The sequence below is a fragment of the Cetorhinus maximus genome, chromosome 16, assembly GCF_964194155.1.
Source record: "Cetorhinus maximus chromosome 16, sCetMax3.hap1.1, whole genome shotgun sequence".
Classification (NCBI taxonomy): Eukaryota; Metazoa; Chordata; class Chondrichthyes; order Lamniformes; family Cetorhinidae; genus Cetorhinus; species Cetorhinus maximus.
In genome coordinates, this window is record NC_135894.1 from 29,411,914 (window position 1) to 29,427,554 (window position 15,641).

The window sequence follows — 15,641 nt, forward strand, 5'->3', positions numbered from 1 at the left end:
CACAGAATCACAGTGCAGAAGAGGCCCTTCGGCCCATCAAGTCTGCACCGACACGTGAGAAACATCTGACCTACCTACCTAATCCCACTTACCACCACTTGGCCCATAGCCTTGAATGTTATGATGTGCCAAGTGCTCATCCAGATACATTTTAAAGGAAGTGAGGCAACCCGCCTCCACCACCCTCCCAGGCAGTGCATTCCAGACCGTCACCACCCTCTGGGTAAAAAGGTTTTTCCTCACATCTCCCTTAAACCTCCTGCCCCTCACCTTGAACTTATGCCCCCTTGTGACTGACCCTTCAACTAAGGGGAACTGCAGCACCCTATCCACCCTGTCCATGCCCCTCATAATCTTGTACACCTCGATCAGGTCGCCCCTCAGTCTTCTCTGCTCCAACGAAAACAACCCAGGTCTATCCAACCTCTCTTCATAACTTACATGTTTCATCCCAGGCAACATCCTGGTGAATCTCCTCTGCACCCCCTCCAGTGCAATCACATCCTTCCTATAATGTAGTGACCAGAACTGCGCACAGTACACCAGCTGTGGCCTCACCAAGGTTCTATACAACTCTAACATGATCTCCCTTCTTTTGTAATCTATGCCTCGATTGATAAAGGCAAGTGTCCCATATGCCTCTTTCACCACCCCACTAACATGCCCCTCTGACTTCAGAGATCTATGGACACACACGCCAAGGTCCCGTTGTTCCTCAAAACTTCTTAATGCCATGCTGTTCATTGAATACTTGCTTGTCAACCTTCCAAAGTATCACCTTATCTTAGTCATCTTATCTTTCTGCTACAACAAATTGCGTAGTCAGCAGGATCGTCGCAATATCAGACACTGGCACTGGATTGAACGTTGACAGCAGAGGATGCATGAGTACGTTCATTTACCATCCATTAGACAGTGTAGTCAGCGTTCGGAATGGCAGGCCAGTGGGTCAGTCTGACGATCCAAACCAGCATACGAGTCTGAGAGTGTAGTAGCTCAATAGCGTGGCGCCACGAGCACGGTTTGGTTGCTTGGGTAAACAAGAAGGATGAGATTATTGTAATTGTTTCCAGGGTAGGCTAAAGGCATGATGAATGACTATGTGGTAAAACAGTATCGACCATTTCCTAGTGTCCGGCGTAGTGAGAAAACTGATTTCAGTAAAATGGTATTTACTGTTTCCTAGTATCCGGTGTGGAAAGAGATAGGGAGGGATGCATCTCCTAATAAGGAAGCAATAATAGTAGTCAGGCCATAAATATAACATCAGCCATGGCAGACAAAAATTTAGAATAGGGACCCGAAAGGTCCCCCACTGAATTTTTGGTAAATAATTTAAAAGGTGAAAAAGAATTAAGTTGACGTAAGTCACCAAGGCTTTTGTTCTGGAGAGAGGAAGAAGGGGGACCCCTAGAGGGGTTAATAAGCAGTGACAGGCAGGAGCAGAGGGAATGTGAACATTGTTGTTTGATTGTCTCTGTAGGTAGAGCCTCCAAGGTCCCTTTATTTCCACCACTGCTACTTGTAGTTTCGTTTAGAGCATGCAAGTATTAAATTGTTAAGATAAATGTTATAATAATAGAAATACATACCTTTATATATGTGTGTGTTTGTGTGCAAGGAAGAATTTGTGTGTGAGCTTTAATGTGTTTTCTTCCCTAAATTGTCAATTGTGTGTGGAGTTCAGCACTTTGAGTTAAAAGCCTCGGATTATGAGTTGGATTAAAGGAAAAATATACTCAAACAAAACAATGTTTTAACTTATAAGGTTTGAGCTGAGATTTCTGGCCAAAAATCACAATTCGAAGGTATTCTAAAGATATAACAGGGTTTCCCTTTGTTTGAAATGAACCAGCCTTTGCACCACCCTCTTGCAGACAAGCAGGGAGCGACTCTTTCCACCAGCTTTCAGGCTGATTGGAATTGATAAATTAATTTTAGTTCATACAAGTTGGCATTCTAAAAATTTGGAGGAAAAATTACCTGAAATTCAATGGGATTCTAGGAAAAGAAAGGCATAAACACACAGTCTAGACAATTTCTATGGATAAAAAGAGATTTATTTTGAAGAAGAGATGAATTAAATATGAAAGGAAAGCTACAGCCCAACAACACTGTTATTGGAATTTGAGACAATTTTGAGATGTGAAAAGTGCTGCGTAATTTAACAAGTTACTTTTGAAAACTAGGATGCTATCCAAGATATAGAATATGTGATAAACATGTGGGTCTTTTAATCTGGATACAAATTCATACACATGAGAAATACACATTTTAATACTGATAGTGTAAATTACAATTCTTACAAAGTTTAAAAATGTGAGGTCACCGGTTCCTGATAAAATTCTCAAAAGGGAATTTTTATTTTAAAAGGTTTGACAACAATTGACACTAACTCAAATGCTGCAAGCTTTGATGCTGAGAAAAAAAGGAGTTTAAAATGCTCTGAAGAAGGGTAATACAGACTCGAAACGTTAACCCGCTTTCTCTCTCCACAGACGCTGCCAGACCTGCTGAGTTTTTCCAACATTTTCTGTTTTTATTTAAAATGTATTTGTAAGTCTGTTCCTGTTATAACCGAACAGTTGGTAAATCTGAGTTATTTATAAAAAAATCCCAGGGGGAAACTTTAAACTGTCATAACCTATAATTTTAGGTGTTATGTTTGAGATGCAACTCTAAATTCAGGAATCAGACCACCAGTTCTCAAGAAGTTTTATATTAAGCTAAATGAAACATTTTATTAATTTACACAAGTTAAATATATACACATGGCTAAAAAATACTACGATCATAACTTGTAACAAATTCCCAAACTAATCTCCATTAAAGCAACAGCAACCTATAGACTTAACCAGACACCAGGCAAAGCATTTTCACCTCACAAATTCAAAATGAGGTTCTTTTCACTTTGGTTTCTGTGGAGACAGTTGGAGGCTTACAGCTGCTTTTGATCTCATATTGCCTCTGCTCTAAACACAACACAAAACGATTGCTTTGTTATACCTAGCACAGCTAATTGAATGTAAATTCTCATTGTATCACCAGCCACTTTGAACTCCACCTCTCTAACAATAAAACCCCTTTTATAGTACCAATTTTATTAGTAATATAAACATATTGCTTGGTCTCTGCTAGCTAGGTGCCAGATTTCACCCCACTTCTTGAATGCTCTATTCAAAAAAATGCAAATGCACTCTACCTCTCTTACATCCCAAAACTAGTACATATCAAAGCACCCAGACTAGCTGGTTTTAATACAATTAAGACACACCCACAGACTAAATCTCTATTTTTAAAAGAAAAATATTTTCCAATAATATTATATACATTAAGAGCTTCATAACATTTAACAAAATATAAAGTTAAGCCTGAGACCTTGACAAAGTTTGGCAGAAATCCAATTTTTGGCAGAGTTAAAGGCTGCAGCTCAACAATACTGCTATTTGAACCTAGGATCATGTTAAAAGGAAAAAAAGTCAGACACAATCTAGTGGGTGACTTTGAGAAAATAAAATGCTTTTTAAGAAGAAGAAAACAAGGATGCTTGGAATCAAATAGAAATGTTTGATTTATGTTTTAAAAATGTTATGAGAATACTTTATTGGACTTTAAAGTCTCTCCAGTCAACCTGAACGAGATAGGATGGTAACTATTGCATGTGTAAAATGGTATGAGGAAATGATTACGGGTAGGAGATAGAGTTAGGGAAAGAGGACACAATATTCAAACTTTTTAAGAGAACTGAATTTGATAATCTGGCCATCACCTGAGACATTGGAATACAGGTAAAGGGAGAGCTGAAAAAGGAAAATAAGATGTATTAATGAACATGTTAACGTGCCAGAGAGCTACAAAAAGTAGGACCACAGGATTGACACCATGAAGATAGACTCCCAGAGAGAATCGCCACTGGAAGTGAAGATACTAAGCCATTGAAAGATCGGATAAGAAGGTACATTGTAGAGTTGCGTAGACAGCTTAAGGAATTGAGATACGAGATGAGAAAGCAGCAGGAGGTAGTGGACCAAGAAAGCAGTGAGAGGGAGCGGTTCCCCCAGAACATGCCAGAAGTAAGGGCTAAGGTAATGGTTAAAGGGGCACTGGAATGACTATGATCTACCCCGCGATGGCAAGAGCCTTACTGGATAATGATGACCAGTGACACATGTGTATGTTTGGGAGTATTGGTCACAGGTGAAACCTTTTTTCTCACAGTCTGTTTCTGTCTGCTGGAAAATAACCAGCAGCTCGCTTAACTCATTTGTGTCAGACAAGTCCTCAGAGCAATGACAGTCTGGAGGACAACAGCAGCAGTAACCACCCTCTTAACAATTACAGCAGCATGGGAGGTGCCTGCTGTGAACATCAGTAAAGTCACCCATCTGCATGCAGGACAGTTTGTGCAGCTACTTAAAGGAGGGAGTGGAGAGTGGATAAGGATACTGAGCGTTTGGATTTCTCAGAGACACTGCTGGTATTATTCAGTCTGACTCAGGTAATATTGTTTGTACTGATGCACCTGGTGATACATTTTGTAAAAGTTTAACCTGGATTGTACCCTTGTAATGTTGTTTTTGAAATGGTTTGGAATGTGATTGAAGATATTTTATGAATAAAGTATATTTTTACAAAAAAAAAACATTGTCCCAACTTTTATGTTAATGACACGGCTGGAAATGTGGACATAAACGGAGTGTACAACACCGGCTCAGGCATGGTATCTGGGTCCAACACAGGGCTGAACATTATGGCAGGATGGACTAATCTTCCCCTATTTGTTTGGGAGTCAGGATTCGAGGGATAATATTGTCAAGAGCAATGTGTAAATTGGTTTGGCTGTAGCAATACGAGATGCTTTAATTTGTCAACCTGCAGGTATCAGAATCCCACTAAGTGCCCAACCACCATGTCACTGCCCCTGGATGGGGTAATTAGAGCTGGGAAACCCAAAGTGATATTACATGATGTTACAATGGGTACGCTGGAGGTGACCTACAATTTGACCAACCTCATCCTGGCCTTATTGACTGATGGGGCAAAACAAACGTTACAGCACTTATGCCTCCCAGGTAGCAAAGGAGGCCACGGGAGGACTGCGATTTGCAGCACAGGGAACTGAATGCAGCTATACAAATTCAGGGGGAAAGTATACTAGAAAGGTTAGAAATCAGTAATACAACTGACTCAGTCCTAAGGGGAGGGCGTGTGACATGTTGGCTTGGGACTTGATAGATAATGTTAGGTCAGATATTGAAGATATAAGATATGGTACAGCACCCTGACGCATGTATCAGCCTGTAGAGAAATTAGATCTTATCAGTCGACAGGAAGAACAACAGGAATTAGTAATTACACAGCCCATGGCAGAACACAAGACAGACACAATAAAATTTTGATGAGCGTAATACAGGAACAAAAACAGAATTACCTGGAAAAACTCAGCAGGTCTGGCAGCATCGGTGGAGAAGAATAAAGTTGACGTTTCGAGTCCTCACGACCCTTCAACAGAACTGAGTAATATTAGGAGAGGGGTGAAATATAAGCTGGTTTAAGGTGGGGGGAGAGAAGTGGGGCAGGGGGGGGTGGTGGTGGTTGTAGGGACAAGCAAGCAGTGATAGGAGCAGATAATCAAAAGATGTCACAGACAAAAGAACAAAGAGGTGTTGAAGGTGGTGATATTATCTAAGAGAAAGTGCTAATTAAGAATGGATGGCAGGACACGCAAGGTACAGCTCTAGTGGGGGTGGGGTGGAAAGACTAACAGGGCATTAAAGGTATAGATTTAAAAATAATGGAAATAGGTGGGAAAAGAAAAATCTTTATAAATTATTGGAAAAAACAAAAGGAAATTGGAAGAGTTGAGCCTGGATGCAAGGTCACGGGTGAGAGTTGGTGTGGCAGGTGGAGGGGGGTAAGTTTGAGGCCACTCACCCAGCAGTCAGCTTTCCGCAGTTTCCTGCCGAACTGATTCTTGTCTTTAATGATGGCTCCACCCAGGCTCCCACCACCTTTCTTCCAAACAATACAGGAACATACTAACTAACATATCAGAGGGGGGGGGGATATAAATTTGAATCCCTGGGAGTGGTAAAGGGTATGTGGGTGTACCAGGTAGGATCCCATGAGTATACAATCCCAGGGCGGAGTGGCATCCTCCTAATGACAACACGAGAATGTTGTAGTGAGTCGCAGCATTACACCATTTACTCCTGTAATACCCTGAAACCCATCAGTAACGATTCTGACATCGTGGTGTCGCTTGACCCTCTCGAAGGGGCCTTCAAGGAAGTCCAAACCTCCCCAAGGCAGTGGTGCTTTCTGATGGACAGAATGAGATACATATACAGAGGATTAGAGTGTGACAATAACCACCTTTCTGCTCACAGATCACTGACCCCTTTACTGTGGGGGTCTTTCACCTTGCAGGCAGGGCCCTCACTGGCTATGTATTCAGCCCGTGGTGGGACGGTACGTTAAACATCAACAACACCCGGGTCGGATGGCCTGGGTAGCAGTGGAAAGGGCCCCGGCCACTGCCAGGAGGTTTATGAAACAAAGCCGTCAAGCAATCATGAGGGGAAAGGTTCAGTGAATCTGGCCACCACAAAGGCTGGGAGATTGGCGGATTCGGCCAGTAATCGGGCCAAGATGGGAAGATTGCAGCATAACTGGTGTGAAGTAGGGAGGGTAGCAGCGGCTGTTGCGTCTGTTGGGGTCTTAATAGTTAGTCTCTGGATTTGCTGTTGCCTGAGACTGATGGTATCCCAAGCAGTATGGATGGTAATGCTGGCCAATAAAGGGTATACCTCGGTATCCACTGCGACTGAAGCTCCCCTCCCAGGGAATACAAAAATTGTGAACATTTATGAAGATTTTGCAATCTATTGAAATGATGGCTCCAGGCCTAGTTTAGGTCAGTAGGACTTAAGCAAAGCTGTAAGAGAACAGCAGACCCGAAGCCCACCAGACGCTAGTAGGTTCCCAGGGTTTTCTGGTGGGCAGAGGATCTGGGGAATGTCCCTCCTGGGCCAGGTAGTGTCTGACCAGGGGTCCAAAAGGAGGGGCTGAAGTGGGGATGATGAAATAATTTGATATTAAAACTGATATTAAGATGTGCATTAACAGCTGTAAAAGAAGTCAAATATAGTTATTAGCATTAATAACTTTACGTGTAGTTGTGAGTGCTCTTTCTAGGCATGATGAGAAATATAGCCAACGCATAGGCATGATGGGTATAGTACTGTGGGAACCTGACTAACAATCATAAGTCATAAAACTTAATGACATTCACAGGATGGGTACAAATGTTAGAGTGATAGGAGCACAGACTGGGAGGTATTAGAACTGAGGCATTTCCCAACCTCCCAGTGAGATAACAGAGACATCTGCAGGCTGAATAATTCTGCTCATTAGGTATATAACTGGAGGTTGTACTAGGCAGTATAGTGAAATGTGATAACTAAAAGATATAAATATGCTACGCAGCCTTTGTATCGGAGAGAGACACTGTAGAACCAGGCTGTGTCTCCCATCGTGTGCTTGAATAAAACCTTTGTTTACCAGCAACTCGCAGACTTGAGTCGTCTCAACTTTATACCACAACAATCTGATCCATTGGCAGTGGAATTGCTTAGCTCTATCACTTGCTGCTTATGCTACTTGGCATGCAAGTAGTCCAGTGTTGTAGCTTCACAAAGTTGACACCTCATTTTTAGGTATGCCTGGTGCTGCTCCTGGCATGCCCTCCTGCACTCTTCATTGAACTAGGGTTGATCTCCTGGCTTGGTGGTAATGGTAGAGTGGGGGATATGCCGGGCCATGAGGTTACAGATTGTGGTTGAGTACAATTCTGGTGCTGCTGATGGTCCACAGCACCTCATGGTTGCCCAGTTTTGAGTTGCTAGATCTGTTCGAAATCTATCCCATTTAGCATGGTGGTAGTGCCACATAACATGATGGAGGGTATCCTCAATGTGAAGGCGGGACTTAGTCTCCACAACGACCGTGCGGTGGTCACTGCTACCGATACTGCCATGGACAGATGCACCTGCGGCAGGCAGGTTGGTGAGGATGAGGTCAAGTATGTTTATCCCTCTTGTTGGTTCCCTCACCACCTGCCCCAGACCCAGTCTAGCAGCTATGTCCTTTAGCACTCGGCCAGCTCGGTCTGTAGTGGTGCTACTGAGCCATTCTTGGTGATGGACATTGAAGTCCCCCACCTAGAGTACATTTTGCATCCTTGCCACCCTCAGTGCTTCCTCCAAGTGGTGTTCAACATGGAAGAGCACTGATTCATCAGCTGAGGGAGGGTGGTAAGTGGTAATCAGCAGGAGGTTTCCTTTTCCCTATTTGACCTGACGCCATGAGACTTCATGGGGTCCGGAGTTGATGTTGAGGACTCCCAGGGCAGCTCCCTGCCAACTGTATACCACTGTGCAGCCATGTCTGCTAGGTCTGTCCTGCCAGTAGGACAGGACATACCCAAGGATGGTGATGCTGGTATCTGGGACATTATCTGTAAGGTATGATTCCGTGGGGATGAATATGTCAGGCTGTTGCTTGACTAGTCTGTGAGACAGCTCTCCCAATTTTGGCACTAGCCCCCAGATGTTAGTAAGGAGGACTTTACAGGGTTGGCAGGGCTGAGTTTGCCGTTGTCGTTTCTGGTATCTAGGTCAATTCCGTGAGGTCTGTCTGGTTTATTCCATTGTGACATTTTAGCAGTTTGATACAACTGAGTGGCTTGCTAGGCTATTTCAGAGGGCAGTTAAGAGTCAGTCACATTACTGTGGGTCTGGAGTCACATGTAGGCCAGGTAAGGATGGCCGATTTCCTTCCATAAAAACATTAGTGAACCAGGTAGGTTTTTATGAAAATGGACAATGGTTTCACATGGTCATCATTAGACTTTTAAATCCAGACTTTTTTTTAATTCAAATTTCACCATCTGCCATGGTGGGATTAAAACCTGGGTCCTCAGAGCATTACCCTGGGTCTCTGGATTACTAGTCCAGTGACAATACCACCATGCCCACCACCTCCGCAAACCGCTGCAGCTCAAGTGGTGTAGGTACACCCATAGTGCTGTTAGGGAGGGAGTTCCAGGATTTTGACCCAGCGGCAGTGAAGGAACAGAGATATATTTCCAAGTCAGGATGGTGAGTGACTTGGAGGGAAATTTCCAGGTGGTGGTGTTTGCATCTATCTGCTGCCCTTGTCCTTCTAGATGGTAGTGGTTGTGGGTTTGGAAGGTGCTGTCTAAGGGGCCTTGTCTAAGAATTCCTGCAATGCATCTTGTAGATGGTACACACTGCTGCTACTGTGTGTCGGTGGTGGAGGGAGCGAAGTGGGCTGCTTTGTCCTGGATGGTGTCGAGCTTCTTGAGTGTTGTTGGAGCTGCACTCATCCAGGCAAGTGGGGAGTATTCCATCACATTCCTGACTTGTGCCTTGTAGAGGATGGACAGGCTTTGGGGAGTCAGGAGGTGAGTTACTCGCCGCAGGATTCCTAGTCTCTGACCTGCTTTTGTAGCCACAGTATTTATATGGCTAGTCCAGTTCAGTTTCTGGTCAATGGTAACCCCCAGGAGGTTGATAGTGGGGGATTCAGTGATGGTAATGCCATTGAATGTCAAGGGGTGATGGTTAGATTCTCTCTTGTTGGAGATGGTCATTGCCTGGCACTTGTGTGGCGCGAATGTTGCTTGCCACTTGTCAGTCCAAGCCTGGGTTACCTGGTCACCTGTCCTGTTCTGCCTCTGTTAAAACCAGAAGTGGTAGGTTGGGTTCTAGTTTGAGATTTTAAACGTTGTAATATCCCATTTGATCCAAACCCACTCATTTTCAGGGAGTTTGAATTCCTCCGATGCTTCTATTAATAAAGCCCTTAAACCTTTTATAAAAGCATCGGCCACCTGTAGTGCCACATTCACAGTTTTGGGCTCATGAGCCTGGTCTCTCTGTTCCTACATTCCTTTTAAAACTTTACTATTTAGTATACATTGGCCCTCCTCATCTTTCCTTGCAAAGTGAATCACTTCACACTTCTCAGCATTAAATTTCATTGGCCGTCTGTTTGCTCATTTCACCAGTCTGTCTACCTCCTTCCTAAGCTCGTTACTTTCACGTTTATTCCATTTCCAAACTTTATAACATCTGCAAATTTTGAATGCTGCCCTGTAAATCAAAGTCCACAACAAAACTCTACATTTCTGCCTAGTTTGTCGTGACTCTGCTTTCTGTCTGTTAGCTGATATCATATCCATATTGCCACTGTGCCTTTAATCCCATGGACTGGCTAACAAGTCTATCCTGTGGCATCTTTTCAAATACTTCTCAAAATTGAGAACTCAGCAACTCACTCCAATGTTTGAATCAACAAACTCAGCATATTTGAAAAAATTGAGAAAAAAAACTTTGAAGAAAAATTGAAAATAAATAATGTTCCAGCACAAAACAACTCACCCTCTCTTCTTCAAGCTTCTGCCTCCTTTTTTCCTCAACAGCCGCTCTTCTCTGCTCTTCTTTCTGACGCTGCTCTCCCAGCTTCTTCCACCGTTCTTCCATCTGTTTCTCGTAGAGCAGCCGAGCTCGTTTCTCCTTCTGCAGGATCTGCTGTTCTCTAACAGCTGCCGGGAGAGCGGAACGTCAGTCAACAAGCTCAGGGCACAACAAGGAGCTCGGACATAGTAGCTATCGGCAGAATTGACAACAACAGAACTTACAGCTGTGCATGTAAATAAACTGCCTAAACTGTCATTACAAAAACTCTAACATACGGAATAGATGGATAGCATCAGCACTAGGACTGGATTTGTCATAATAAAAACAGGACATTTCCAATTGTAACCCCCGCAGACAGGCTGTTTTGAGTACAGACCCATTAGCTTTTGAGAACGTGCTGTCTTGCTATATAATTAAATCTTTGGTGGTCACATTCTATTTTTGAACGAAGTCCAGCACTGGGATTATTAACGGTGAGTTCAGCACAGTGTGGACACAGAGGAACCCTTCTCTTCATTACCCTTGCTTTCAAGATGGATATGGACCAGTTCTTGGCTGGGGCAGAGTTGGCATCATATGGAAGAGAAGTACCTTTATCGATTATATTATAGAAGTACCTTTATAAATTACACTTGGCTCATGTGATCCCCTGGACTAATTTTGATCAGCTGAAGGGGTCAGGGGACAATGTTACAGTGTATTTGTCTCCCTTTTTGGCCCTGGAGTTTTCTCTTTATTTTGTCTCTCACAGGGGATCACATCACTGCAGGATGTAGGAAATGTCACACCCGATGGTCTGAAGAATACGGAGGGGGAGCGGATGGCATGTGCCCCTGGAAATCACATTGGGGTGGAGCTGATATGTTCTATGTCCACCCACCCCTCATTGAGGAGGAAGTCCCGCCCTCTGGAGCTGCCAGCCAAGTCGATTGGCTGGCAGCCCCATCAGTCCCAGCAGCGCCAGGAAGGCATCAGTGGCCACTGCTGGGACTGCAGGAGAAGGAAGATCCAAGACCTTGGATCTCCAGAGCAGGTAAATCCAGGGTCTTGGGCCGGGATGGTTTGGGTAGGTTAGGGAAAGGGCGGGGGGGGGCTGGAGGGGGTGTGTTTAAGGTAGGGAGCAGGTAAGAAGGAAGGGCAGGTTCAACCTAAGGGGGGATTCAACCTAAGGGGGGGATAACAAGCCTAATTGACCCTTAATTGTTCATTTAAATACAGCAGGCGGGCTGCTGATTTCAGCGCTCAGCCACCCCCTGCACTATGGGGAAGAATTCGAAGGAGGGCGGGAAGGTGATTGGATGGTTACCCACCCCATTTTCTGTGCCCCACCCTGCCCCCATGGGAAACACGCCTGCCAGGGGCACATAAAATTCAGCCCGATGAATTAAAGGGAAATTATTGACCATGTTAGGAAATTGGCTGAGAGCAGGGATAATGTAATTGCCAGGATGTGACTAGCGGTGTCCCACAAGGATCTGTGTTGAGATATCAGCAACTCATCGTAATTATTAACACCTTAAATGATGCAATAGAAACGCTCCCAGATCCAATTCTCCCATGACACAAGGATAGGTGGTATTGTAAGCAGTGTAGAAAGAAGCATACTGTAGAAACACACTCTGGGAGGCCTCTTACTCAAACAAAACAAACTTTATTTACACAGGAGCTCCCGTGGCTGCTTGTAGCCAGTCCCTCATACAGCCATTTCTTTCCGAAGAAACTCCTCTCTAGAATTTATTCCCCGCGCTAGCCACACATTGGCTGAACTGATCATAAAGTGACAGTCATCACACATACAATTACAAGAGTTATTAATAGATTAAGTGAATAGTTAAAGGGTTATCTCATGAAGAAAGATTGAGCAGATTGGGCCTGTATTCACAGAGTTTAGAAGAATGAGAGATGATCTCACTGAAACATATAAAATTCTGAGGGGTCTTGTCAGGGTGGATACTGAGGGGATCTTGGGGAGATCTAGAACTAGGGGACATAGTCTAAAAATAAGAGGTCGCCTATTCAAGATGGAGATGAGGAGGGATTTCGTCTCTTAGAATATCATTAGTCTTCAGAATTCTCTTCCCCAGAGAGCAGTGGAGGCTGAGTCATCGAATATAAGGCAGCGTAAGACAGATCTTAGATCAACAAGGGAGTTAGGGGCTACGGGTAAGCAGGCAGGGAAGTGGAGTTAAGGCCACAATCGGATCAGCCATGATCTTATTGAATGGCGCAGCAGGCTCGAGGGGCCGAATGGCCTTGTCCTGCTCCTATTTCTTACGATCTTATGATCTTAAAACTGTGGCAAATGGATTTCAGTGTGGACAAATGTGAGATCATCCGCTTTGGACGGGAAGAGGATAGAACAGGATGGTTCCTAAATGATTAAAAACTAACAGTAGAGATGCAAAGAGTCTTGGGAGACTGGATACACAGATCATTAAAATGTCCTGAACAGGTGCAGAAGATAAACAGAAAGGCTGATGGAAGAAAGCCTCTGTATCTAGAAGACTAGAATACAAGAGGGCGCCAGACACGCTTCAGCTATACAGAGCCCTAGTTAGGCCACACCTGGCGTACTATAAATAGTTCAGGGCAACACACTTTAGGAAGGATATATTGGCCTTGGAGTGCACATAATTTTACCTGAACGATACCTGAAGCCAGATACGTTGGTGTCCCCAGAAGGTTGGGAATGTGTGCAAGAATTGGAAAAACCAAGGCTGTGGGACCAGAAATTTGAATTTCCCTCTCATGAAGAGCCCCATACAAACTTCCCAGAGACAGGAAGATGTTTGGGGTCAGCTGAGGTTGCGACCCTGTACGCATGATGACAGTGGTGTCGCCATTGACAGGCCTAGGGGAAATTTGTATTTAATGCCCATGGTATTTTCATTGAGTCAGGCAGATTTTGGAAGCCCTTCGAAAACCTGTAAGGTAAGAGAGTTTGGGAATCTTGGGGGAAGCCTGCTGAGGAGTTGGGAGCATTCTGACAGGTAAGTGATAAATTGACAATTTAAAATGTCATTATCAGATGTTGTGTTATAATTTAGAGGCATTCTTACTGCAGTGATTGATCATAACCTGAAAAGGTAAAGTTGGCCTTTATACTTACCAGCATTGTGGAAGTGTTGAGATGAATTAGAGTAATTTTCCCATTGGAAAAAGTATCACTATGCATTCAAAACTATAGGAAACAGTGCTTGGTTACTCATAATCTAGAGTGATTTAAATGTCCACAGTGTGGAAAAAACAAAATAGCCTGCTGCTTTAACTTAGAGAAAAAACAGCCACCTGTTCCTGGAATTCTTTAAATGACAGGTCATCTGGTGTATCTTAGAAAAAAACTGAACCATCTGTTCTTTCAGCTTCTGGAAGCTGTAATAGGCTGTTTTGATAGCTGAGCCCATTATGAATGCTTGAATAAGTTTCAAAAGCTTCTGAGCCACCTAGCTCAGCAGGAAGTTGTGTACACAGTTTGAATGACATTTTAAGAGATTATGAAAGAATTAAAAGCAAAATACTGCGGATGCTGGAAACCTGAAACAAGAACAGAAAATGCTGGAAAAACTCAGCAGGTCTAGCAGCGTCTGCAGAGAGAAAAACAGAGTTAACGTTTCGAGTCCGTATGACTCTTCTTCAGAGCTGAAGAGAAGTGGAAATGTGATGAAATTTATACTGTTTAAGGTGGCTGGGGCAGGTGGAGCTGGATAGAAGGCCAGCGATCGCTCTGAAGAAGGGTCATACAGACCCGAAATGTTAGTTCTCTTTCTCCACAGATGCTGCCAGACCTGCTGAGTTTTTCCAGCATTTTCTGTTTTTGCTGTTATTAAAGAATCATTTGTCTTTGATGTGGTTTCTGAATAGATGTTTGTTTGTTTTACAACTTAATGGCCACTTGGATTTAAGCTTTTTTCAACATGAATGGTGATATGTTTGAGTGACAGCTCTATTAGATTATTAGAAGTTTAATTTTTTTCACACCCAATTCGAAGACTTCCTGTTGCTATCACGTGGCTCCTGAGGCCTATCTATAGTGGATACTGGGTTCGTGGCTATGGGGGATACCTGGGAGGCATGGAGGGGACTTGGGGCTACAAGAAGGGATGGAAGGGTGGGTGAGGGGTGAGGGTTAGGGGACATAAGATAACCCAGAGCGATGAGGTGGACCTTTAACCAGCTCGCCTCGCACCTGTATTCCTCCAACGCTGCGTGTGGCCTACCTAGGGAGGCTGCAGACACAAACCTTGCCCACACATGTTTCTAGGGGGCAAAAATATGGTGAATATGGGGGAGGCGATTGGTTTGATTTCGCAAAGGCGGGAACTGCACTGATTCGACTTTCTCGAAGTCGAGACAAAAATCCAGGCCTTAGGCCCCAAAGGTGAAGATACAAGGAGAGATTACACAAAACAAAGGTTTTTATTCCCTGGAATTTAGGCGGTTTATGAGTGACTTGATTAAAATTGTCAAGAAATCAAGGGGGAGCAATGGAGGAAATAGAGAGAAACTGGTTCTTTGACTGGATAGTGTCGGACTTGGGGAGCAGAGTCTAAAATTTAGAGCCAGGCTGTTCTGGAGTGAAATGAGGAAACAAATCTTACGTGCAAAGGGGATTATTTTATGGAGCCCTGCAAGAGTGGGAAATGTGGCATGGGTTGGCAGGGGGGGAGGTGCGGGAGGTGACTGAATTAGGCAGGCGCTGCATTTTTGAGTTCCCAACCGTTGGGCGGAGATGCAGAGATAAAGTCAGCAGTGTGTTTGTGGCGTGTCAGGCCTCACACCAGCCTGTGGCAGGTTCATATTATAATATATTTGCATCCCTTGAATACTCATGAGCATAAAACATGTTTTCAAAAAAATTTTTTAAAATTACGTCAAGATAAAGTCAGTGATGCACGAGGATCATGTGGCACCTGGTTCACCTCTGTTTAAAGGTGACATGCACCAGTCAGCTTTGTGCAGTGCCCGTAAGGCCAGTGACTTTCTTCATTGAGCTCTGTGCCACACGAGAGGAGTGCAGGAGAATGGCAGCTTGCATGGAGGCTTGGCAAGGGTGAGTGAATGGCAGGAGGTGTGGCTGAATCCTCATGGAGCTTTTGAGTTCACCTACAACATTCCAATTAGCCTCACTGAGAGTGA

General features: G+C 43.9%; 1 protein-coding gene across 1 annotated transcript in view; it reads right to left on the bottom strand.

The window, feature by feature from the left end:
• Positions 1-15,641, bottom strand: part of map7d2b (MAP7 domain containing 2b) — a 213,915-nt gene that overhangs the window by 134,599 nt on the left and 63,675 nt on the right. Inside the window, exon 4 of the mRNA XM_078559598.1 lies at positions 10,467-10,630. Within this exon, the coding sequence (XP_078415724.1) occupies positions 10,467-10,630 (164 nt within the window). The remainder of the gene's footprint in view (positions 1-10,466; positions 10,631-15,641) is intronic.